The sequence below is a fragment of the Callorhinus ursinus genome, unplaced genomic scaffold, assembly GCF_003265705.2.
Source record: "Callorhinus ursinus isolate GAN/ISIS: 27379988/994484 unplaced genomic scaffold, GSC_fseal_2.0 scaffold15, whole genome shotgun sequence".
NCBI classification, from domain to species: Eukaryota; Metazoa; Chordata; class Mammalia; order Carnivora; family Otariidae; genus Callorhinus; species Callorhinus ursinus.
Window position 1 is genome coordinate 18,368,519 of NW_027397077.1, and position 27,826 is coordinate 18,396,344.

At 38.5% G+C, this 27,826-nt stretch overlaps 1 protein-coding gene across 13 annotated transcripts in view; it reads right to left on the reverse strand.

Moving 5' to 3' along the window:
* CADPS (calcium dependent secretion activator) overlaps window positions 1-27,826 on the reverse strand; it is a 472,068-nt gene that overhangs the window by 224,067 nt on the left and 220,175 nt on the right. For all 13 annotated transcript variants that reach the window (XM_073901482.1, XM_025885231.2, XM_025885232.2 and 10 more), the window contains exons 5-6: window positions 14,781-15,014; window positions 10,477-10,598 (exon numbers count right to left, since the gene is read on the reverse strand). In XM_073901482.1, the coding sequence (XP_073757583.1) occupies window positions 10,477-10,598; window positions 14,781-15,014 (356 nt within the window). The remainder of the gene's footprint in view (window positions 1-10,476; window positions 10,599-14,780; window positions 15,015-27,826) is intronic.

A 27,826-nucleotide genomic window follows, 5' to 3' on the forward strand; every position in this document is an offset into this window, starting at 1 on the left:
GTCAATGCTAATTAAAAAATACCTTCTCTTAAATGTCCAGTGGAAAAAAGACAGTCTCTTCAACAAATGGTGTTGGGAAAATTGGACAGCCACATGCAGAAGAATGAAACTGGACAATTTCCTTACACCACACACAAAAATAGACTCAAAATGGATGAAAGACCTAAATGTGAGACAGGAATCCATCAAAATCCTTGAGGAGAACATAGGCAGCAACCTCTTTGACCTCAGCTGCAGCAACTTCTTCCTAGAAACATCACCAAAGGCAAGGGAAGCAAGGGCAAAAATGAACTATTGGGACTTTATCAAGATAAAAAGCTTTTTTTGCACAGCAAAGGAAACAGTCAACAAAACCAAAAGACAACCAACAGAATGGGAGAACATATTTGCAAATGACATATCAGATAAGGGGCTACCCAAAATCTATAAAGAGCTTATAAAACTCATCACCCAAAGAACAATTAATCCAATCAAGAAACGGGCAGAAGACATGAACAGACATTTCTGCAAAGAAGACATCCAAATGCCAACGGACACATGAAAAAGTGCTCAACATCACTTGGCATCAGGGAAATACAAATCAAAACCACAATGAGATACCACCTCACACCAGTCAGAATGGCTAAAATTAACAAGTCAGGAAATGACAGATGTTGGCGAGGATGCAGAGAAAGAGGAACCCTCCTACCCTGTTGGTGGGAATGCAAGCTGGTGCAACCACTCTGGAAAACAGTATGGAGGTTCCTCAAACAGTTGAAAATAGAGCTATCGTATGACCCAGCAATTGCACTACTAGGTATTTACCCCAAAGATACAAATGTAGTTATCTGAAGGGGTACATGCACCCCAATGTTTATAGCAGCAATGGCCACAATAGTCAAACTATGGAAAGAGCCAAGATGTCCATCAACCGATGAATGGATAAAGAAGATGTGGTATATATACAAATGGAATATTATGCAGCTATCAAACAAATGAAATCTTGCCATTTGCAACGATGTGGATGGAACTAGAAGGTATTATGCTGAGCGAAATAAGTCAATCAGAGAAAGACATGTATCATATGACCTCACTGATATAAGAATTTTGAGAAACAAAACAGAGGATCATAGGGGAAAGGAGGGAAAAATGAAACAAGACGAACCCAGAGAGGGAGACAAACCATAAGACACTCTTAATCCCAGGAAACGAACTGAGGGTTGCTGGAGTGGAGGGGGCTGGGGGATGGGGTGGCTGGGTGATGGACACTGGGGAGGGTATGTGCTATGGTGAGCGCTGTGAATTGTGTAAGACTGATGAATCACAGAACCTGTACCCCTGAAACAAATAATACTTATATGTTAATTAAAAAATAAAAATGCAGGAATAGTGAAAAAGAAGAAAAGAGTAGCATGGGGATCATTGTGGATTCTGGACAAAAGAGAATAAAAGAAAACAATCTTCCCAGTGCTCTCCAGATAAGATTTTCTAACAGACCAACAATGGGGTCTCTTAGGTACAAGTGCCGTAGGAATATTATGCAAATGTCAGATAAAATATTCTCTTTTCATTAAAAAAGAAAAACCTTCTTTTACTGGCATAATATCTTTCAGAAAGGCAGAATGAGTTAAAAGTACAGGTTTTGGATTTGGCTCCTGCTCAGCTATTTATTATCTGTGCAATTTTGACCAAGTTATTTAACATCTCTGAATCTCAATATTTCCATCAGTAAACTTTAGGGAATAATAATAGTACCTATCTCATAGGTGTCAGTAGGGCATTAAACAAGATATTGACTATGAAATACTTAGCATAGCACCTGGCCCACAGAAAGTGTTGCATCAATGTAAATTACTATTTTAGACCCAGGCTATTTTTTCCCCCATCTCTCTCTCCTTCCTCCAAACAAGAATGAAGCTATGATAATAAGAGCCAACATGACAGGCAGTATTTTAAATATTTTGTATTTGTTAATTAACTTAATTTTCACAAAAATGTGGAAACTGAGGCACAAGAGTTAAGTTAACCTGTCCAAGCTCATGCAGGCTCCTGATCCCATGCTCTTGTCCAAAATGCCATACTGCTTCTATGTATTGATGAATCTAGACCAAGCCTCTCTTATTTTCTTATTAGTGAAATAAACTGAGTCCCTGGGCTGCATGCCATTACATTATTACATATAAGAAACAATATGCCATTCCTTCCTACATTCTTCCTGATCACTAGGTAACAAGTATAGTGGTTTTCCACACCTACAGATAAATGTATTGCCCTGGATTTCCACTAAACAGTGATGGGTGATCAGTCCAGATCCCAGATTACTCCAGCATTAGGTACAAGTGATAGGTAAGTTCAGGCAAAGTATTCGAGGAGCTGAACCAGAAAGTAAATGAACTTTGTATCACTTAGTCCTTAAAGGGCTAGGGCAAAAAATACCTTTGTTTTGTACCTACCCTATCTTGGACTACCCAGGAAATCAGAACTTTCATGAATTTCTCACATTACAATGGAGCATCGCTGTGTAACTGTTAAACTTAAGCCACTACTCAGTCATCCAGTTCTGAACTCCTACCATCTCTAGAAACTTCACCCAACATCCCCCCCACCCCCCGCCGTGTTACTTGAAATTCCTGAAAACTCTGCCTAAGGTCTGTCATTATGGCTCTTTTTTGGGTCAGCTGGATGAACAACCTATAGAATTGCTGGGGGAGCAGTGGTCTTGGATACCACTCATCAGAACACAGTGAAGCTGGAAAGCTTGCTAACCTGTACAAGATGGGGTGGCAAATTTATGACAGAGTTGGGTATAGCATGAGGAGCTCTGTCTCCGAACCTTAGTCTCTAGCACCCCATTCCTTTCCACCACCTACCCTACTGCTTCTTGTTTTCTCACTCCCCAGCTCACAAGCAAACACAAACTGGTTTTCAGTAAATGTTGTGGCTTCTGGACCAAGCTTTCTGGGCTGGGAGGCAGGACCGCCTCGGAGCGCCCCAAACTGTAATTATAATTTTGCTTCTTCCCAACCCACACATCTTCTGGGAGCCTAGCAAAATTGAATTTCTGGGTCAGTGTTGGCCTTTACCATTTATGATTTAATTAACTCAGAAAGAAGCTAAGCCTCTTTCTCAGAAAGAAAAAACAAGAGAAATGGTAGCCAAGCTCCCACTCATTACAACATAAACATCTCCTGGACTATGACCTTGAACATGGAACTCAAGAAAGGTAAACACGAAAGCAGGTGATTCTCAGGAGGCCTCACACCCTTGCCAATGAGGTGGCCTTTGCAGTTCTGAAAGCTATAGTGACTCCTGTGACTGGGACACTTGGATTTTTCCCACCAGCTTTTCTCTGTGGCTCTATGCCAAGGATCAGGTCTGTATCATTCCCCTAACCCTAATGCCTGGAAAATAGTATGCGCTCCATATTTGTTGACTGATACACCCTTCGTTCCAAATTAACTCTGGTCCTTAAAGATGCTTTAGGTTTCAAGACGGAAATCCAATCATATCCTCCCTGGCTTAAAACCCCCTGACAGCTTCTCCATGGTCTCGGAATGAAGTTCAAACCCTGAATGTGGCCTAGGTGGCCCTGAGTTGTCTGGCCCTGCCTTGTTTTTTAGTCTCTTCCTGTAGCATGCTCCCCATCATTGACTAATCTCTACTCACACTGCTCTCCTTTCTGGTCCTGGAACACATGGAGCTCCTTCCTATCTGAAAGCCTTTGCACTTGCTCTTCCCTGCACCTGGCATCTTTTCCTTGTTATTTCTTCTTCTTCTTTTTTTTCTGTTTTTTAACTGAAGTATAATTAACATACATCATTATATTAGTTTCAGGTGTACAACATAATAATTCAACAGTTCTATACATTATTCAACAGTTCTGTACATTACTCAGTGCTCATACTCTTGATTCCCTTTATCTGTTTCACCCATTTCCACTCCGGAAACCACCAGTTGTCTGTTTTTTTTTGTTTGTTTGTCTTTTTTGTTTGTTTGTTCATTTCACATACGAGTGAAATCATATAGTATTTGTCTTTCTCTGATGGACTTATTTCACTTAGCCTTATACCTTCTAGATCCATCCATGCTGCCTTGCAAATGGCAAGATCTCATTCTTTTTTTAATGGCTGACTAATATTCACAAGCACACACACACACACACACACACACACACACACACACACACACACACCACATCCTTTTTATCCATTCATTTATGAATGGATACTTGGGTCACTTCCATATCTTGGTTATTATAAATAATGCTGCAATAAACACAGGGGTACATGTATCATTTTGAATTAGCGTTTTCATTTTCTTTAGATAAATACCCAGTAGTGGAATTACTGGGTCATATGTTCCTTCTCATCCTTCAGGTAGCAACTGACACATTACCTATTCTGAGCAGGGTTTCTTGGCCACTGAAGTACCCTACCTCTCCATCACTTTTCACTGCAGCAGCCTGTTCATTTCTTTTTGAACTAAATCACAATATGCTATTATCATATATATATATATGTGTTCATTTGCTTATTGCCTAAGTCCTTTACTAGAATATACATTCTATGAGGCCAAAGCTTGATCTATGTCATTCATGGCTGTAGCCCCAGCACGAAGTGGACACAAGGAATGCATCCCACGTATACTTGTTGAGGGAAGGCAAGTGCCTATCATTTATATCATTCTTTTGCATCTACATTTCTTTTTTTTTTTAAGATTTTATTTATTTATTTATTTGACAGACAGAGAACACAGGTAGGCAGAGGGGCAGGCATCTACATTTCAAAGAAGCCATTCAGGAAAAATATTGTTTCCATTTAAAGCGTGCCAAGGCCCAGTACACTGAAAACATTTTTGGTTACACGCAGACAGGAAGTACCATTAAGATGATACATGAGGCAAGGAATTGGCCCCACAACTTCCTTTTCTGACTTTGTAACTGACTTACTGTGGGGGTGATTTAATGCGACTCCATTTGTATGAGTAATTTGGGTGTAATAAGCCTGGCCCATTTTGAGTTGCCATAATGGACAAATAATATATTTCACAGAAGAAAAATGTTACAGAAAGTCATTGCATTTTTTTTTTTTTGCTTTAATGTGGTCCCATTAGATAAGGTGCCACTGAAAAATGCTAGGGCTATGACAAGATTTACCAACGAGGGCATCTTATTTTCTTCTTCCCTTGGAAAGTGGCAGGAAGCAGTCTGGTTGTGTTTTCTAATTCCTGACAATAATGAAATCCATATGTCACAAAGCCCGTGGCTTGTCAGGGAATAATAAACTGGTTAAAAAATCAAATGTCAAATAGCATCCTTGGTTTCCATTCAGAAGAATATAATTTCAGATAATTTAGCACAATATTGGACTGCTAACTAAAACTGCCTTTCTTTTTAGCCCAATTACTTAAATTTCTCTGGCATTTAACACTCAGGGCTTACTTTCTTTAGAGGGTAACTTACATGGTTCAAATCCACCAAGAAAGCCACTTTGAAGTATATCTTCTACTCAGGGAACATGTTCTGTTTTCTTTCATCAATTTTCCCAAATTAAAGTAATTTGCATAACATCTTCCCCATCTTTGCTATTCCCACGTATCAACACAGGATACTTCTGTGATTATTTTTTTTAATCATATCCAGGTACCACCTGGACTATTATTTACTTAATATATTTTATTTAAATTAATTCACTTTTAAATGTTAATATATTTCTTTAAAGAAGAACACTTATGTCACTGATGCAGAAGACAAAGCAGCACCACCAGTCATGAATGGAAGGTAACATGAATTAGAAACTGTTATTGCTTTACCTGTTTATTTGTTCATATGTTTACTGACTGTGTTCTTTACTAGAATGTCCACTCTGTGAGGCCAAAGCTGGATCTGTGTCAAGGCTGTAGCCCCAGCCTAAGGTGGACATAAGGAAGGCATCGCAGGTATACTTGTTGAGGGTGTGCAGGTGCCTACCCCTCCTGTCTTTCCCTTACATCTACACTTCAAAGGAGACATTCAGAAAAGGTATTCTCTTTCCATTTAAACCACTCCAAGGCCCAGTACACAGAAAACATTTTTGGATTAAGTGAGATCTAAGCAATGCTATGAAATTCTAATTGGAGGCTCCTGTCTGCAGAAGACGCAGAGCCTGAGGCCTCTGGAGGTGTTAATGATCAACTAGAACCAAATAAAAATGTTCTCCTGAACCTGATCAGAACTGATAAACAAATGGAAAAGCAGTTACTTCCTTATCACATGACTTGATTTTACTCAAAGCCATGTCTTGATAAAACCTAACATAATCTGTTATCAGCAGAGCTAAGAGTGCTGTCTTTTGAAAAACACCTAGCATGGGAAGAAAAGTCTGCTCTGTTTCATAGGAGGTGGACAAATATATCTGACTTCTTGAATCCACAAAGTATTTCTCTTCTCCATTCTCATGCCTTCTTGAGATTGCCTGCCTAAAGACACCATTTCAATTACTTCTGCCTCAGCACCTCCATTGCTTTCCCACAGAAGCAGAAACAGTCGGGGCCCCTGGGTGGCTTAGTTGATTAAGCTACTGCCCTCTGCTCAGGTCATGATCCCAGGGTCCTGGGGTCGAGCCCCACATCAGGCTCCCTGCTAAGCCGGGAGCCTGCTTCTTCCTCTCCCTCTGCTGCTCCCCCCCTGCTTGTGTTCTCCTGCTCTCTCTCTCTCTCTCTGTCAAATAAATAAAAAAAATAAAATCTTTAAAAAAAAAAAAGCAGAAACAATGTATTACAAATGGAGACAATATTCTTTGAAATAAATATCTTGCTTGAAAACTCGTGATAACATATTTTCCTGGCTTTCCACGTTAAAACCCAGGAGAGGAGGACAACTGAATTGAGAGGATATATAGTCTGCTTGAAAATATCCCACATGTAGCACCCAGATTGATAAAATGAAGGACTAACAGAGGACGGACACACACACACACACACACACACACACACACACACACACACACACACACACACCATTTTTTCCAATCACAAAGTATATGTAACTCATGAACACAGCATTCTTATATTATGCACCTGATCCAAAATGATCATGCCACGCAGGGCCCTGGTTGTAACTGAAGAGACAATATAGGCTAAGGAGGTGAGGGAGAGCTTAGAACTTCCATTACTAGGTTTGGACAATAATAGACTAGCATTTCCAATGGATGCTAATAGGTATTAGTTGAAATAAGTTTGGGAAACTCATGAATAAACAAAACTAAATAGGTTTATTTACTGTTGGAAATCTTCAAAGGTTTTTAAATGCTGATGAACACTGAAAAACTCAGAAAGAGATGTAATGTCTTGCATTTCCCAAACTTAATCATGGCACCACTCTCCCTGTCCTTGTTTTTACTGGAGTCGTCTCTACATTAGAGTTCTAAAAAAATACACCCTTGGACAAAGTGGATTATGCGATGTACTTCTGGATTTGTGACTGTACTTGGTAAAAAAAACAAAACAACAAAACAAAAGTCAAATTCCTTGTAGACATGATGGGATAAGATGTGGGTTTCCAGTTACTGGGTAAAATTCCTAGTAGCGGCAACAATAGAATTAATGAGTAACAAACAAACTGGCTTGAATTGAATTTTGATTTTAGAATGTATAAATAAAGTAGGGGCATCAGGGGGCTGTAAGAATAGTCAAAGATGAGATTCGGAAGATGAGTAGGGCGGGAAAAGGGCTAAACTTGTCAGATGACAAAGTGGAGTTATTAGGATAGATGAAAGATAACCCTCAAAAGGATACTTTTGGGGGTAATCAAAATCAAGTAGCAGACATGATAGCTGGGGATTGGTAATGGGAACAATTATAAGTAGAAGTAGAGAAGAAAAGGAGAAGAAATACAAGTTTCAAAGAAAAAAGAATGACAGAGAGGATTCTGAGTAAGTCCAAACTAGAGAGAGAAGAAAATGTACCTGCACCAACAGGGTCATTCATCCAACCAGATAAAGCCAGAGGCAGAGAAGAACTTCCAGAACTGAATGATGACAAAGAAAAACATAAAGAAGAGAACTGGGAAAAGAATTGTGGATTTAGAAGGAAGATGAGTGGAGGTTTAAAGAGAATTGATATAGAAAGGATAAAAAAAGAGACAGCAAGAAATACAAGCATTGCTAGATTTCAGACTCTGGGTATATATCTCTTTGGGATACTAAGAAATGGCAAATATAGGGCACTTATGCCTTTTTTTTCCCCTATCGCCGACATAACAAGTTCATCATGTACTACTTTCCTCTGAATATAGATTTGCCCTCAGAACTCTTCTAACACAGCACTCAAAGTAGCCACTACTGACTGATTTGACTTGACCCTAGCCATGAAACTTGCATTCTTAATGTATTTAAAAACAAACAAGCAAATTGTCTGTGAGGTTTTAGTAATACCTGCTCACTGATGGAGGAGAAATAAAATATTATACTTTTGGCTAGAAAAGCAAAATGTTTCAGTGTGAGATGTTTATTAATATGGACATAATAATGCACATGTGTGGATATGAGTAAATACATATATGAAATATGAGCATTTCAAGTAGGTAGACTAAAGTGTTCCATATTTATTTGTAATCCGAAACTCTGTTTTAAACATTCATAAGCACATGAAAATCAGCTCATCATTTACCCTGGCAGCTGAAACTTTTAAACCCAATAAAATGATATGAATTATGTTTTAAGTTAAAATAGTTCATACGAAACAACAGCCTGTTAGAATAATCAGAGCTTTCTCCTTCCTTCTCTATCTTATGACACCATATTGGGCCCAACATCAAAAAAGTTGGCAGAAACATCAAATAGGTTTTTCTTCCCCAACACATGACACATTTTTAAAAGCACATATAAATAATACAGCATAACATAATACATAATAGCATTGACAGTCATCAGACCATGGTGACAGGTGTGGGAAAAACTTTTTTTTTTTAATCAAAGGCAGGCAGTAAAAAAGAAACTGCATTCATTTTCAGTTTAAAACTAAGTTTAAAAAAAGGGGAGGAAGGATAGTGTGTGACAAGTTGAATTGGTTTCTGTTTCTTCTTGCTTACCTTCATTAATTTTGCCCAGCTTCTGAGCATCTGAGGCCTTTGCCTATTCATGCAAAGAACCACTTGAAGGCATACAATGCCCTCAGATTTCCTCTAGTCCGGGAAACATTCAGGGCTTTCTTTGAACTATTTTGTTTGAACATGCTGGTAAGTTATTCATGTTCTGCTAAACAGTTCATAATGCTCTGGGGAAGGAGAGGCAGTACATTGCTATCAGGAGTTACTGTTTTTATGACTTTTCTGAATTAACAAAAATAAAAAAAGAATGCTCATTAGTCTAGGCTGGCTTGATTGAGATAGAAAAGGAAGGGAAAGAGGCAGTGGGTAGGGAGGGAAAAAAGCAGTGACCTCTCCAGAATTGTTGAGGCCTGAGAGTCTACTGACCCAAATGAATTGATCATCATCGCTCTTATGAACCACTGCTATAGAATCCTCACTGGTATCCTGCATCAACTCTGGCTCACTCCACTGAAGCCATGGTGATCTTTTTAAAACACAAATCTAATCACCTATCCCTGTACTTTCCTCTCCATGGTCTAGCAAGGCCCTTCATTGTGTGGTCCCTTCCTGCCTCACTGGCAGCTTCTGGCATACCTTGTTCTCTGAACTCTAGTCCCACCAACCTTCCTTCCATTCCGCTTTCCTACAGGGCCTTTGCTGACCACAGGGCCTTTACACAAGCTGACTCTGCCTGGAATGCTCTTTCTATTCCCACCCGTCTCACTCAACTTTTATAATACTACCTCGAATGTCTTATAGCTCCTAAAGAAGGCCTACTCTGACTCTGTCCCCACAAAGTGATTTAGGTTCTCTCAAAGCACTCTTTCCTTTTCAGCATTTATAACTATTTGTAATCATATATTTATGTGATTATATTTCTGATCCTTCCACTCAATGGTGAGCTCTGTAGGGCTACAGCAGTGACTATCTTCCTCTCCATTGGGCAACACTACCTTGTACACACACACTGAACATTTGACAAATATGTGTTGACCAAATGAATTAACGTATTAGATCTAACATAGCACACTGCTATACTGACATAGTCATAACTGTGGCACACAGAGAAAGATTTTGAAAAAAATTGCTTATACCATGAACCAAATATCATTCAGCAAAGCTTATAAAACAAACTTGTATCAAACTCTCCTACACATCGGATCAAAGGATTGAAGCTGAGGTGAACATATAAAGCCTCCAGAAAGGAGACTGTTTTTTTACTTTCCTTCTGTTCTCTGCTCTAAAAGAACTGGAATCCTTATTATGGCTGCTGAATAAGAATGTAATCAAGTCATCTTGTTTGGAAAACAAACAAGGTACATGTCTTCTAGAACCTTCTGGGGAAACCAGACCTTTAACTTGGAGTTAGACAAAATGGTGCCAATGAGAACAGCCTTCTGGAAGATGAACAGTGGAGAAGCAGAACTTACGTTGGTTTAGAAGCCTCAGCCTGGTCAGTCTGTAGTTTCTCTCCTCCTTCCACCTCCATTGTGCAATATACAATGCGATTGGGAGCCAAGGATTTGAGGCCTTGGACTTCCATGATCACCACCTGGAAAGAGAATCACACATGGTGGCGGTTACTGCCAAAGCCCATGAACAGCATCCTCCAGAAGAAAATATAGAGATGGGAAGAAGTCACCAAAAAACCCAACGGGTATCTGGCAGCTTTTATCAGTTTTCTATCAGCCAGACTGGTACCAGTCTAGCATGAAGATACAATTCTTCATAGTGTAACTTATTGCCTCCCGGATGGAAAGACAACCCTCACTACTTTAGAAGCTCACAGGGTCCAGAGAGGTAAAATGTGAAATGGGCTGCTTGTTTCCTGGGTTGAATGCATAAGATCATTTTTCATTTCTGCAAAGAAACAGGTTCTCTCTTATTTTCTTTAAAAATAGTCTAGCTTTTAATTCAGAACTTGGAAGAGACAAAGGCCCAGAAATTCACTTTTCTCTTTTACAATGAGATAAGTGATAACACAAATGCTAAGATAAAGGGCGAATAACCATTCAGCATTAGAGTTGGAGATGCAGCAGGGAGTAGTGGGGCCTGGGGCAAAACAGGAGAGCATATGCTCCATCTAAACAGAGCAGTTGGCACCCAGCTGCAGCCCACTGTGGTCTTGTCTTTCCTTAGTCTGGAGTTGCCAGATACTGCAATTTTTCCTACCCGAAAATGGAAATCTGAATCAGAATCAAAGTCAGAAATCTGATTTTGAAGTTTTGACAAAAATCCAAAAAGGGAGGAATAAAATACACAAACTCTGGGCAGGCCAACATTGTTGAATCAAAACAAAAACATGTCTGCAGCTGCATACTCTCTGTTCTAGACTGCGGAAAAAAGCTGGTGTTTTGCTGGACCAATATATATCATTTACAATTCCTGGCAGTTCCCACCACTACCCTAAACTCCATTCAATCACCTGCTATTCTCATATCCAGTGGTATGTCCTGTCGTTTATCAGAGGGGAGAGGACAGGAGGGGAGGATAGGGCAAATATACCGATTTAAAAATCTGAAGCAAATGACCTGCATCAGGGATCTATTGTAAGCAAGGGATATAAAAATATCACTCAATTGCACTCCAAAAGAGGTAATGGCAGGACACAAGGAGAAGAATATGGTTGTGCAAAAAAAGGTACACTTCTTTTCTTTTTTTTCAAAATTTTTATTTAAATTCCCCTTAGTTAACACGCAGTGCAATATTGGTTTTAGGAGTAGAATGTAGTGATTCATCACTAAAATACAACATCCAGTGTGTACACTTCTTCAATGGGCTTGATTCAAGGACGTACAATAGGGCCTTGAACCAAGTCAGTTTTGCTGCTTAACAGCCCAGTGGTTCTCAAACTTAGTGCAGATCAGAAATATCTAGAGGGCTTACTAAATCCAGAAACTGCTGGGCTCCACCCCCAGAATTTCTGATAAGCAGGTCTGGGATGGAGCCCAAGACTTTTTATTTCTAATAATTTCCCTGGTGCTGCTGATGTTGATGCTGATGATCCGGGAGCCATACTTTGAGAACCACTGTATTACTCATGTGATGTTGGGCAAATGACTTGGCCGTGAAGTCACTCCACTGTTCTTTCAAATCTCCTGAGTCTCAGTCTCTTCATCTGTAAAATGGGGATAATAATATATGTCCTATATCCCCTGTTGTGTGAGGACCAAAGAAGATGATGTATGTAACTGAAAATTTCCATACTGGGAAGAACCACACAAATGAAAGGAAATGGGAGGCACAGTAGAAAGAACAGCATTTTTTGTAATTTAAAAGATGTGAGTTCAAATCCTGAATCTGCATCTTCACTGGCTGTATAATCATTTATAAGTTCCTTAACCTCTCTGCGGCTTTGTCTCCACATCTGCAAATGGCTCAAAAGATTGTTGTGAGGATTCACTGAGTGAATGATGCAAAGTAGGCATCATGGCCCTCTACATATGCCCATTGTTTTCCCTCAGAGTACTCCCCTGGCGCAAGGCCGTGCCACTGGGCAGCCTGGACCTCAGTTCTCCTGCTGCAGTTAACTGCTCTATAGTGTCCTTCCCAGCCATGCAATTTTATAAGTTCATGAAACATGTCTTGTACCAACCTGCAAATTCAGTCTGCCCTGACGAGATGACAATCCTCTACCGCCCCCTTCTCGTCCCCCCTCACTGTGTCACCCAACACGCAGATGCACAATGATTTTTGTTGGCAGTTTTAGTATATGTGCAATTTAGTGTTCCAAGTAAAAAGTATTTGGGAGCCCTAGGGGATTTCATTCTGCACTTGTGCTTATGAGTTAAAGCCTGTTTGAATCATGTACACATGGGAGTGTGGTTGGAGACTCACTCACATCTATATTTCAGATAATCAGCTGTATGATATTGAGTACAGATAAAGAATTAGGAAATTATGGATTTAAAAGCTTCGTGAAAATCAATAAACCACTTTTTCCCCACTTTCTGTGGAAAGAGGCAGTAGGGAATAAATTGCCACCTCTAATTGGCAATAATCAAATTCAAAGACACCTAAGAAAAAGCATTCAGTACCTCAGGTGGCAGTATTAAAAAAGAAAGGAAGGAAGGAAGTTTCTGTGAAATTACACTGATGATTTTTTCACACACCAAGTGCCCTGTATTTAACTGAATACTGCCTCTTCCAACTGCTAAATACATGTTGAAACACTGTAATATGACTACCTTGATCTGAACTGAGCACAGTAAAACAAATTATCTGCAGTTAATTCACAGCAAGCCTTAATGATGTTCTAGAAAATTAATGTAGTCTTTACAAATCCTAATTAAATCTACAGAAATTTGATCTATTCTCTTGGTCTCCCCAAGTCTAAGGCTATCATAAAATCCTTGTGGGGTTCTGAGCTTTAATAAGTTATGAATGGTTCTCAAACTTCGGAGTGCCTAAGAAGCACTTGGGTGGCTCATTAAAATGTACATTTCATGGTGCACTCCACCCAGAGATTCTTTTTTTTTTTCCGACACCACTGAGGCATATTTTACAGATCATATAATTAACCCATTTCAAGTGTACAATGCAATGATTTTAGTAAATTTACTAAGTTGCATGACTATCATCATAAATTAGTTTTAGAACATTCTTACCTCCCCCAGCAATGTCCCTCATGTCCATTCCACTTCCTGCTCCAGGCAACACTAATCTAATTTCTGTTTCTAGAGACTTGCCTTTTCTAGACATTCTCTATCAATGGAATCAAACGACATGTGTCTCTTGTGTCTGCCTTCTTTCACTAAGCAGAATATTTTTGACATTCATCTAAATCAAAGCATATATCTGTAGTCTGTTTCTTTCAGTTGCTGAGTAGTAAAACCCCTTGTATGGATGTACCACATTTTGTCTATCCATTTACCAGTGGATATACATTTAGGTTGTTTCTATTTTTGGCTAGTAAGAATAATGCTGCTATAAACATTTGGGGAGCAAGATTTTATAGGGACATGTGCTTTCATTTCTCTTGGGTAGATATCTAAGAGTAGAGTTGTATTCTACAAGTGGTAAATTTATGTTTAGCTTTTTGAGAAACCACCAAACTATTTTCCAAAGTGACTGCACCATATTTCCCCTGCCTGGAGATTTGGGTCAATAGGTCTGGGTGATGCCAGGAATCTGCACACTGAACCAGCTTCCCAGGCAATTCCAATGTAGCCAGATCAGATCCACTCCCTAAATTGTATGTATGAAAATAAAACGTGAGTAGAAGTTACAGAGAGATTTATTGACATGTAGAGCATTCTGCCACAGTCCCGGTCTGAAGGGGTTCTTTCTTTGGGTGATGAGATCAACTAAGAAGGCTTAACTGCAACAAGAGGCTCTCTACCGTGTAGCCAACAGGAGAGACAACAGGAAGGAAAATCTACAACTCATCAAATGATGCTGGATATTTCCCTTATAACTGCGACACAGGATGCCAAAATCTTAAACTTTCTAAATTGCATAAGGTCTTTACAAAACCCTTGATCACTGCTTTAAGATGGAAAATAATGCAGGATTAAATTTAGTAGGTGGTTCTTAAGACTGCATTTCCTTAAGGAAAGCATGGGCTCCTGGAGATGGGGAAGCACTTGCTGATTAGCTGACCTATGCTTAGCAAGCTGTTATTTTAATAACTGCTCTGGGGGTGCAAGGAAGAAAGCAAGCTGATTGTGGTGCATCTAATCACCCACATCCTGCTGGCTGTGCCAGGAAACTTTAAGAGTTTAGGGCTTTTTACCTCCAGGGAGAAAGACAGCACAACATCTGATTTGGAGAGCTGGTTCTCACTCTCTTCGCCCATGTCGATGATGGAAGCATTATGGCTGCGTTTGAGTTTCTGCAGCTTGAACTCGCCACCTTTGGACACTGGCATGCTCTCCAAGTTGGCCATGAGCAGGTTGACTGATGACTTCAGCTCCTCAATGTACATGTTTTCCATTTCTTTGGATACAAACTTGGGAAATTTGCGCTCCTTAGAAAGAAAAAGAAAAGTATGAGCAGAAAAGTAAATAGAGACCTGATTTACATAGAAGGTTTTCATCTTATAACCCAGAGTTATAATAACATCTACCACTGGTGAAATTTTACTCAGATATTGTGGTATTGTGCTAGAAAAATGTTCACCCTAGTTGAGTAGCTAGCTGCCTGCCTTCTAGTCATTTACAATCTCTAACAGCTAAGAGATATATACATAAACGTATAGTAAGAAAAAGTCAAATGTTTTATTATAGTTCAATTTTTTCCCCAGTTTTCTCCAGCAAATTTGATTTGTGGAAAGAAAAATGGGGTGATATTTTTTAAATCTGGTTTCTGTTGAAACAGTTTTTCTTTTTAGCAAAATGCAATCAGTTGTTTTTAAGTTTGGAGACAGAAAGACACCCTATTTCTGGATACATATAGAGATTTTCTCACATGAATAATTCAAGAGGAGCTCATTTGAGATGTTTCAAACATAGCCTGTAGCTATTTCTAAAAGGAATAGTAGAAAGAATAGTTACTGTTTTCAAGAAAAATTGAAAAAAATTAATGAAGTGATGAAAAACGTGATTAGAATTCTTTAGAAAAGAAGATAAAGCAATTCAGTATCAGAACTGACCTGTGTTATTTTCCTTCCTTGCTTATGAATTCAGTTGTAATAGCAACATGCTTTAGTTATGCTATTTGTTTCTTTATACATCTAGGTTGTCCAAGTGCCTTAAATATACTTTGGATTAATCACCTTCTCAAAGAATCATTTCCCACTTGAAACATGAACTTGCCCTCCTTAACCTTGATCCATATTGATCAGGTCGAGGGGCAAGCCACATCAGTTTGACTTTTTTTTTTGCAAGTGATAGAAAAATCCAACTTGGAACTGGCTTAAACAATGAAAGGAATTTATTGGTTTGAAAAGTCCTGGGGTAGACCAGCTTCCAGTGAGGCTGAAATCAGGACTCAGATGATATCACAACTGAATTTTTCTCCCAAATCTTGGTTTGGGTTCCTTTGGGTTGACCCAATGCTCAGTCTGGCTCCCCTTAATGTCACAGAAAGCTTGCTAAAGATCTGCACCTTATAACATCGCATCATGATATCTAAAGGAAGGGTGAATATCTCCTCTTGTAATGTCTTTTATCCCAAAATTCTCACCCAAAGTCTGACTTATGTACATACCCTGAACCACCTTTTATGGCTAGTGATATGTTGTGTTGAGTTGCTTAGGCATGAGTTATTTCTGCCATCCCTGTGGCTGAGGGCAGAATTCCACCTGGATCACATGGGACATGAATTAATTCACCAATTCTGGGTGGCAAAAAAAATGTGTAGTATGTGGACATCTGACCCAAATCAACCAACTAATTCAATTAAGTGGCCAACAATCAACCAGATTTACTCTCTCAAGCAAATGAACTGAGAGATATTGAGATTGCAATTAGCAGTGGAGCTGAAATAGCAAGATCATGTAGACTCATAGGTAGGGGCCATATTGGAACATGTGAAAGAATAAGATACTTGACAAAGAGAGAGAAGGAGGTAGAGAGAGGGACAGAGGTAGAGACTAACAGAGGGAGGAAGGAAAGGCAGGAAGGCAGGAGTAAGGGAAGAGGAGAAAAGAAGCTATTTAGAGTCACAGAAAGGAGCTCTGACTTTTATTGGTCTTCTAATTCCCATAAAGCCCACCTATTTCTCCTGTTGGCTCCTTTGAGATTCTTTTGTTTTCCTTTCAATAACTCTCCCCCACACACTAGTTAGCTAGAAGGGTATTTCTTTCTTGCTACCATAGAAGTTTCACTAAAATTCATACAGTAAATCCTCTGTATAGAGCTTGGAGATGCCTTTGTGCTATGCCCGTCTTCTTCCTACCTAGGAGCTCTCATAAGCATTCCCCTTAGCCCCTTGCTGCCCTAGGTAATTCTCAGCCATCTTGTCATCTTCTATATTTCAGCCTCAAAATTTTATTTCCCTAGGTTGAATCCCCTTATTCTACTTTCTTATAATACCTAACTCAACCTTTTGGTAACACTTTATAATTAATGGAAAATGGTGAAATTTATTTATTGTTTATCTTTCCTGCTGGGCCATGATATCTGTCTTGATACCCTTGGTGAATTCTTATTCTCTAGAATAATCTTTGGCACATAGTGAGTATTTAATACATATGAGTTGAGTGAGTGAATGGATGGCTTGTCAAAATGTCCATATTAAGTATCAGTGCAGCTAAAACTCAGTCATGAGGTGAAGTGGAGAGATGATGGAATAGTTCTGGAAGAACAGTGAGATTCTGCTTTTTCCTGTAAATGAAAAAGGGGGTCTGAAATCTACCCAGCAACCTTTGAGTACTGGTTCTTTCTGGAACCTCTTAGTATAATCACTTCCTGCTTGATAGTTGGGCTCAGCCCACCATGTGGTGCTTTCTAAACACCCTGTGGGTAAAAGTTAAGAGGAGAAGCAGGATGGACACCTCTGAAATAACATGGTAGGTTGATGAGCTCAATGAGAACTAGTAATTATTCAAGGCAAGAATCTTACTTCTTCAAAACTTTTGTACAGTGGGCTTCCTTTTGCTTCTTATAATTCTTGGACTCAATCCAGGATAATTGTGAGCCTCAGAGACTAGGGTAAACTTTATGAAAAAGGCCACAGAGATGTGGGGACTTGCCTGCTGGTCCACCATCACTTAGAAAATATTTACCACTGCCAATACTGTGCCTGGTTTAGTGTTAGGCACTGGGGTTGGGGGGGGGGAGGATCATGATGAAGGGATGTGGACAGTTCCCCTGAAGGTTAAACCAGTGGGGAGAAAGATCTATTGGAGAAACATCAAGGTAGATGCTGTAACAGCAGTGTATGAGACATGAACTCTTGCTGAGAGAATCAGGAGTGGCTTTCCAGAGGAGGTGACCTCGGGCTGAGAGTCTGATGGATGAGGAAGAGTTTGCTACCAGGTTGAGTTGGCTGGGAGAGGATCATTGTTCTTTTCTCCTTTCCATGGAAAATATATAAGCAACCATGAATCTAAGAAGGTCTGTATTATTGTACATGGCCACAAAATATTTCCTCAACTCCTTTTGAACATGGCCCTTGTTGAGAGCAAAGGGAAGAGTGAGGGAAGTTAATTCATGGTCAAAAAGCAGTCCCCAAGACCATGTTAGAAGATACCAAATAGGTTACATACCAGCAGCCTGAGGTCTGTTACACTGACCTCTTTCCTCCTTATGTTGGGGCTCAAACCTCATAACTCTATGGGATTCTTGGGAAACTGGGTAAATGGTATCTCTCATTTTTTACTGGCAGCTGCTGGCCTTGCAGTTGTCATGGAGATGAAGAGAAAAACCATTGTGTCTGTGAAGTGGATTTTTTCCTGCTAATCAGCATTGAGAGACCTTACCATCAAGTGCAGTCCCTTTTATCACAACCACCTTTAGGACTCACTCAATGCCTCTTAACTCCATAGTCCTGAGGTTTTGCAAGAAGACCCAGTGGTTATAGACAATACCACTTTAGCCCAGAGTCCAACAAACTTTATGCAGCAGAATACTGGAAAAATCCAAAGAATGATCACTCCTCCCAGAACTTAGACAGTTTCTAATGGCATCATAAAAAGAGACTCATAAAACTGAAGTCTGCAAGGGAAAACAAGGACATTTTTCTGCCCTGAGTACTAAAGCCTTGAGAAGAAATAGCATTCTGTCAATCTAGGCTGAGGTTCTTGAGGGGAGTTTTCAGCAGCAGACCCATTACAAACACATTTCAAAGCTGAAGTTGTGCCAAAATAAGGAAAATGTAGTCGTCCATCTTGGTTGCTACTTTCCCAGGCATAAAAGTAAATTAGCCTTGACCAAAACATTGTTTATTCATTTTGTTTTATGAAAGACATAGCATATGGGTAGACAGAGTCTTCCAAAGAAAATCTCTGCTGTCCATTTATTTTGTTTTGGACTGATAACATTCCTCAATGGGGATGGCCTCCCAAGGACAATTCTTAACAGGGTTATTTATGTTCAGCCACACTGAGTGATTTTTTGGAACATCTTGAAAAATAGCATTTGAAAGTGCTAGCGGCTCTGTCAGCCAACTACTTTTCTTTTCTGTCTTTGCATTTTTATCCATAGGGGATGAAGTGGGTACATGTAAAAGCTGACAAGGTACCCCTACTCAGACAGAGGATCCTTAGACTCCAAAGCTCAAATGACAAACTGATAGGTGATCAGAAGGAAGATGAGGCAGAAGGACACTTTCTAACACAAAACTCACCGACAGTGTTACACTTATTCAAAACAATCTCTCAAGCAATTCCTGGGCTCCTATCATGTGTCAGATGGCATGCATGTCACTGGGGATGAAAGAGTCAGCCAAGAGGCAATAGTATGGGGTGAAGGGGAATGCCAGCAAATGATCAAGTAAACACCATGTGACACATGAAGTAACAGGCATGTGCAGAGTACAAAAGGCACCAAGGAATCTTATCCAGTCCACATGGGTGAAATCAACTTGACTTTGAATCCTGGGTCTACCTCCTATTAGTTGTGTGATTTTACACAGGTTTATTCACCTGTCTGAATATTAGTTTCCATATGTGAAGTGGAGAGTTATTGTGAAGAATGAAAGACAATAACAAATATCAATACTTTTTGATTATAAATCTGTAAAATCAGCATATGTATAATATATATGTATATATATACATATGTATACATATATACATACACATATACATACATGCATGCACACATATCCACATCCATGTATCCATGTATATCAGGCACCATGCTACCACCACCACTGCTAACAATAACAAAGCAATAATAATGATGGTGACTATCATAAAGACCATGATGCTAGTTGACATTTACAATTGTTAATTGTGTCCTGGGCATTAAGCTAAGCACTTTACATGCTTTCCCTCATTTAATTCTTTGAATAACTGAGGGTAGTGCTGTTATTTAATTCCATGTTCTGGAGGAAAATGATACATAAAAGTTAAATCAATAATTAGTAGAATTGAATTTGAAACGTAGAGCCCCTGTTTTTAGCTATCATATGATAGGGCAGAACTATCTGGTCCCAAATGGCAAAGAACCAAGGTAAACCCTATGGGGCCCCTCAGCATGGCCCACCCTCTGCATCACTTCATCTCGGCGTTCAGCGGAGGACCAGGGAAAGCCAGGCCCGCCACAGCAATGAGCGTTCCACTATTACCAGTCAACGTGGATTGTGTAACAGTGGGTGTGGGGTGAAGTGCAGGGAGTGATGGGGGAAAGGTAGACATGTTAAATGAGAGAAAGAAAGTCTTGGTAAATAATTTGTAAAACTCAGCATCACACACATTAGAAGGTATTTTGGGCATAGGGATGATAGCTTCCAAGATTGGCTTCTTTACTCAAACCTATCTTTAAGAGGTTTGGTGTTACTGAATGAACTTCAGAGGATCTCCTCAGCATTTAGATTTTTTAAAAAAAGATTTTATTTATTTATTTGAGAGAGAGAGAGAGAGGAAGGGAGAGAGCACAAGTGGAGGGGAGGGGCAGAGGGAGAAGCAGACTCCCCACTGAGCAGGGAGCCTGATGTGGGGCTCGATCCCAGGACCCTGGGATCATGACCTGAAGCCGAAGGCAGATGCTTACTTAACCAGCTGAGCCACCCAGGTGCCCCAGCATTTACATTTTTGTTTGAATTCAGATTTTCCTGGGTTGTTAACTACCTGCAAAGGTCAGAGTCAGGGAGATGCTCCCTACACACATTCTTCCAGGTAAAAAAAATCTAACTAAACTTTTGTGTGCCTGGACACTGCTACTTCCTGACTCAGGGTGAATGTCAGGCAGAAAAAAATTAATTTCTAAGTGTGGGGGGGTAGTATCATTCTCTGGTTGGAGAAGATTCCATTTTTATCTGATTTTCAGCAATGCATGGAAAAGAACCTTTTCATCAAGGAAATATTTAGACATTATTTCTTTCCTGGGGGCATAGTCTCATCAATGTTTGCAACAGGACCATGATATGAGATGATAATTTTGCTCTGCAGAGAATAGGGGTTTAAATGGCAACTCTACATTTAACTGATAGCATGAAAAACCAACGATGTTTCACTCCCAGACCTCTGCCGTGAATACTACAAAAGCTGTATTATTTGTCTTATATAATTAGCTCACAAATTTTGGAATTTTACCTCAAAATGTGGCCAAAAGGATTGGCAAATAGCACAGTACCACTAATGCCACAATCTGTCTGTTTAAGCTCCAATGTCAACTTCTGATCACACAATTTAAATAACTTAGATTTAATTCCTAAGTTAAATTTGAGGACATTTTAAGATCAGTATAAGAGGATTTGGGAAAATGAACAGGGATAAGAAGTGTTTTCTACCACATTTAAAAAGGCATTCAGATCTCTTCATGGAACATTTTTTTTTTTTTTATGGGAGTATGGGCAGAGGGAGAGAAAGAGAGAGAACCTTAAGCAGACTCCATACCCAGTGTGGAGCTCAATGCAGGGCTTGATCTCACAACCCTGAGATCATGACCTGAGCCAAAATCAAGAGTCAGATGCTTAACTGACTGAGCCACCGAGGTGCTCCTATTCATGGAACTTTTAAGACAGCATGTCTGATGTTCACAGTGGAGGCTCATGCAGCCATCTCTGTCTGATGATTTGTGGCACGTGGGTGTGACTGAATTGACAGATTACAGCACAGGGTTTCAATGGAGGAAGGCTGCCCAGCACTTGCCTCCCTTCTCTCCTAGGAAGAAAGGATAAACCTACACCTTTTATAAGCGTGTGAGGATGACAATGCTGCCAGCAGAAACACCAGGCTCCTTACAACTTCTTTTTCAGATCCCAAGGAAGTCAAAGCAGAAAGGATGCAGAATTCCAGGAGCCAGTTCTGCCTGATGCTATTGCTTCATTTGGCCTTCTGGATAAACTAAAGGAAATGTACAGTAAATTTTAGTGGAAGAGAGAAAGTAGCTTCCTGGAGGGGCAACCATCAATGAGAGAGAGATTCCTGTCCTGGTGTAACTTCCTGCCTATCATCTGACTACTCAAAAAAAGAGCATGACACTTGGAATCAGAGCAGTCAGCGTTCTACTTACTGGCTAAATGAACTTAAACTCTTTGATGTGCCTAAACTGGGGAGATTTATTGTAATTCCCTGGATTGTTTAATCACAGGTCCAAATGAGAGTTTACATAAAATTGTACAGCCAATGCCCAAAACATTTAATAAAGGCCGGATGAGCAGAGAGAGAGAGAGGCTAGGAAGAGGTAAGGTGCAGTCCTGGTTGAAAGGCATCTTGAATCTATGACTAGGGGTGATGGAAAAAGTGAGGAACTGTATTTGTAAAGGCATTTTTTAATTGAAGTATAGTTGACATACAATATTATATTAGTTTCAGGTATACAACATAGTGATTCAACATTTATTAACATTACAAAGTGATCACCATATAAATCTAGCTACCATCTGTCACCAAAAAAGGTTATTACAATATTATTAAGTATATTCCCTAGGCTGTAAATACACCCGTGTGTCTTATTTATTTTATGACTTTTATACCTTTAAATTCCCTTCCCCTATTTTGCCCAGACCCTCTTCTCCAACAACCACCAGACTGTTCTCTGTATCCATGAGTCTATTTCTGTTTTATTTTGTTTGTTGTCTTTTAGATTCTACACATATGTGACATCATATGTTATTTGTCTTTCTCCTTCTAACATATTTCACTTATTAAATACCCTCTAGGTCCATCCAATGTTGCCACAAGTGGAAAGATCTACTTCCTTTTTTAGGATTGAGTAATGTTCCATTGTATATATACACGGTATCTTCTTTATCCATTCATCTACTAATGGACACTTGGGTTGCTTCCCTATTTTGGCAATTGTAAATAATGCTGCAGTAAACATAGAGGTGCATATATTTTTTTCAGATTAGCGTTTTTGTTTTCTTCGAATATCCAGAAGTGGAAATATGGAATTGCATGATAGTTCTATTTTTATTTGTTTTGAGGAACATTCATACTGCTTTCCATAGTGGCTGTATCATTTTGCACTCCCACCTATACGAAACAGGGTTCCCTTTTCCACACATCTTCACCAACACTGGTTATTTCTTGTCTTTTTGGTGATAGCCATTCTGACAGATGTGAGGTGATATCTCATTGTAGTTTTGATTTTCATTTCCCTAATGCTTAATGATGTTGAAAATTTTTTCATATACCTGTTGGCCATCTGCGTGTCTTCTTTGGAGAAATATGTATTCAGGTCCTCTGCCCTTTTTTTTGGAATGTTGGATTGTTGGATTGTTTGTTTTTTTGAAATTGAGCTGTGTGAGTTTTTAAAATATATTTTGGATATTAATCCCTTATCAGTTATATCATTTACAGATATCTTCTCCCATTCAGTAAGTTGTCTTTTTGTTTACTGATGGTTTCCTTCACTATGCAAAAGTTTTTTAGTTTGATATAGTCCCATTTATTTTTGCTTTTGTTGCCCTTGCCTGAGGAGACAGATCCAAAAAAATATTGCTTAGACTTATGTCCAAGAGTTTTCTGCTTATGTTTTCTTCTAGGAGTTTTCTGGTCTTACATTTAAGACTTTAATCCATTTTGAATTTATTGTTGTATATGGTGTAAGAAAGTGGCCCAGTTTCATTCTTTTGTATGTAGCTGTCCAGTTTTCCCTTATTGAAGAGACTGCCTTTTCCCCATTGTATGTTCTTATCTCTTTTGTTGAAGATTAATTGACCATGTAAGTGTGGGCTTATTCCTGGATTCTCAATATTGTTCCATTGATTGTGTGTGTTTTTTTGTGCCATACTGTTTTGATTACTATAACTTTTTAGTATAGTTTGAAATCAGAGCGTGTGATACCACCATCTGCGCTCTTCTTTCTCAAGATTTCTTTAGCTACTTGAGGTCTTTGTGGTTCCACAGAAATTTTAGGATTATTTATTCTAGTTTTGTGAAAAATACTATTGGTATTTTGATAGATATTGCATTGAATGTGAGGACTGCTTTGGGTAGTATGGGAATTTTAACAATATTAATTTTTCCACTCCTTGAGCAAAGTATACCTTTCTATTTATTTGTATCTTCCACCAATGACTTAGTTTTCAGGGTAACAGGTTTAAATTTATTCCTAGGTTTTCTATTCCTTTTGATGCAATTGTAAGTGGGATTGTTTCCTTAATTTCTCTTTTGGATAGTTTGTTGTTTGTTCATTCAAATTCCACAAATTTATGTATATTAACTTTGTATCCTGCAACTTTACTGAATTCATTTATTAGTTCTAATAGTCTTTTGGTGGAGTTTTAAGGGTTTCCTATACACAGTATTATGTCATCTGTGAATAGTGACAGCTTTATTTCTTCTTTCCCAATTCAGATGTCTTTTATTTCTTTTTCTTGTCCGATTTCTATGGCTAAGACTTTTTTTTTTTAATATTTTATTTAGTTGCCAGAGAGAGAGAGAAAGAGACCACACAAACAAGGGGAGCGGCAGGCAGAGGGAGAGAGAGAAGCAGGCTCCCCGTTGAGCAGAGAGCCTGATGTGGGGCTTGATCCCAGGACCCCCAAGATCATGCCTGAGCCGAAGGCAGACGCTTAACCGACTGAACCATCCAGGTGTCCAAGACTTCTAATATTATGTTGAATAAAAGTGGTGAGAGTGGGCATCCTTGTCTTGTTCTTGATTTGAGAGGAAAAATTTCAGCTTTTCACCATTGATGTTAGCTGTAGGTCTGTCATAGATGGCCCTTATCATATTGAGGTACATTCCTTCTGTACCCACTTTTTGAGAGTTTTAATCACAATTGAATATTGAATTTCAGTGAATGCTTTTCCTGCATCTATTGAAATGGTCCTATAATTTTTCCCTTCTTTTTGTTAATGTGATTGATCACATCGATTGATTTGCAGATTTGAATCATCCTTGCACCCCTGGAATAAATCCTATTTGATCATGCTATATGATCCTTTTCCTGTACTGTTAAATTCAGGTTACTCATATTTTGTTGAGGATTTTTGTATCTATGTTCATCAGGGATATTGGCCTGCAATTTTCTGTTTTTGTGGTATGGTCTGGTTTTGATATCAGGGTAATGTTCATATCTCACAGAATGAATTTGGAAGCATTCTTTCCTCTTTAGTTTTTTGGAATAGTTTGAGGAGGATAGGTATTAACTCTTTTTTAAGTGTTTGGTAGAATTCATCTGTGAAACCATCTGGTCCTAGAGTTTTGTTTGTTGGAATTACTTGATTACTAATTCAGTTTCATTAATAACAATCAGTATATTCAGATTTTCTATTTCTTCTTGATTCAGTCTTAGAAGATTGTATGTTTATAGGAATTTATCCATTTTTTCTAGGTTGTCCCATTTGTTGGAATATAATTATTTGTAGTAGTCTCTTATTATCCTTAGTATTTCTGTGGTATCAGTTGGAACTTCTCTTTCATTTCTGATTCTATTTGAACTCTCTTTTCATAATGAATCTGGCTAAAGGTTTATCAATTTTGTTTATCTCTTCAAAGAACTAGCTCTTAGTTTCATTGATTTTTTTCTATTGTATTGTTTTTAGTCTTTACTTCATGTATTTCTGACCTGATTTTTATTATTTCCTTCCTTCTACTAACTTTGGATTTTCTTCTTTGTCTAGTTCCTTTAGGTGTAAGGTTGGATTGTTTATTTGAAATTTTTCTGGTTTCTTGAGGTGGGTGTGTATCACTATAAACTTTTCTCTTAGAACTGCTTTTGCTGTGTTCCATAGACGTTGGACCTTTGTGTTTCCATTTTTATTTGTTTCAAGGTATTTTTAAAATTCCTCATTGACCCACTGGTTGTTTAGTAGCATGTTGTTTAGCCTCCATGTGTTTGTGGGTTTTTTTGCAGTTTTCTTGTAGTCGATCTCTAGTTTCATATCATTGGGGTCAGAAAAGATACTTGATCTGATTTCAATCTTAAATTTATTGAGATATGTTTTGTGGCCTAACATACTATCTCTCCTGGAAATTGTTCCATGTACCCTTGAGAAGAATGATATTCTGCTGTTTTGAATGGAATGCTTTGTATATATCTATTAAGTCCATCTGATCTAAGGTATTTTTTAAGGCCAATGTTTCCTTATTGGTTTTCTGTATGGATGACCTCTCCATTGAGGTAAGTGGGGTGTTAAAGTCTCCTATTATTGTATTACTATTTCTCCCTTTATGTCTGTTAATGTTTGCTTTATGTATTTAGGTGCCTCTATGTTGGATGCATAAATATTTATAAGTGTTATATGTTCTCTTGTTGTATTGATCCCTTTATTATTATGCAATGCCCTTCTTTGTCTCTTGTTACAGTTTTTGTTTTAAAGTCTATTTTGTTTGATATAATTATTGCCACAACAACTTTTCTTTAGCATGAAATAGCTTTTTCCATCCCTTCACTTTCAGTCTGCATTTGTGTTTAGATCTGAAGTGAATCTCTGGTAGGCAGCATACAGATGGGTCTTGGGTTTTTTTAATCCATTCAGCTACTATATGTTTTTTGATTAGAACATTTAGTACATTTACATTTGAAGTAATTACTGATAGATATGTACTTACTGCCATTTTTTTTTATTATTTTCTGGTTGTTTTTGTAGTTTTTCTCTCTTCCTGTCTTCTTTTGCTCTCTTCGCTTGTGACTTGGTGACTTTCTTTATTGTTATGCCTGTATTCCTTTCTCTTTACTTTTTGTGTGTCTATTATAGGTATTTGGTATGTGATTACTATGAGGTTCATGTATAACACCCTACATATATGGCACTCTATTTTAAATTGATGGTTGCATAAGTTCAAGCATACACTAAAAGTACAACATCTCCACCCCTACCTCGTTTTGTTTTTGACATCATAATTCACATCTTATATTTTGTGTATTGCTTGATTAATTATTGTAGGTCTGGATGATTTCATTACTTTTATCTTTTAACCTTCATACTAGCTCTGTAGGTGGTTCACCCACTACTGTACTATACGTTTACCTTTGCCAGTGAGATTTTTTCTTTCATAATTTTCTTACTTCTAGTTATAAACTTTCTTTTCCATTTAAAGAAATCCCTTTAAGACTCCTTGTAAGGCTGGTTTGGTGTTGATGAACTCCTTCAGCTTTTGTGTGTCTGGGAAACTCCCTGTCTTCAATTTTGAGTAATAATCATACTGGGTAGAGTATTCTTGGTTATAAGTCTTTTCCTTTCAGCACTTTGATTATATCATGCCACTCTGTCGGTCTACAAAATTTCTGCTAAAAAAATCAGCTATAATCTTATGGGGGTCCCTTTGTATGTAACTATTTGTTTTTCTTTTAATGATTTTAAGATTCTCTCTTTAACTATTGACATTTTGATTATAATGTGCCTTGGTGTGTGTCTCTTTGGGTCCATCTTAGTTGGGGCTTTCTGTGATTTCTGGACCTGGATGCCTGTTTCCTTTGTCAGGTTAGGGAAGTTGTCAGCTATTATTTCTTCAAATAGGTTTTATATCCCTTTCTTTCTCACTTTTCCTACTGAGACTCCATAATATGAATGTTAGTACACTTGATGTTGTCTTGGAGATCTCTTAAACTATCCTCATTTTTAAAATTCTTTTTTCTTTTTGCTGTTCTGATTGGGTGATTTGCATATCATATCTTTCAGGTCATCAATCCATCCTTCTGCATCATCTAATCTGCTGTTGAGTCCCTTTGGTGTATTTTCCATTTCAGTTATTGTGTTCTTCAGCTCTGATTGGTTCTTTTTAATATTTTCTATCTTTGTTGAAGTTCTCACTGTGTTCATCCATTCTTCTCC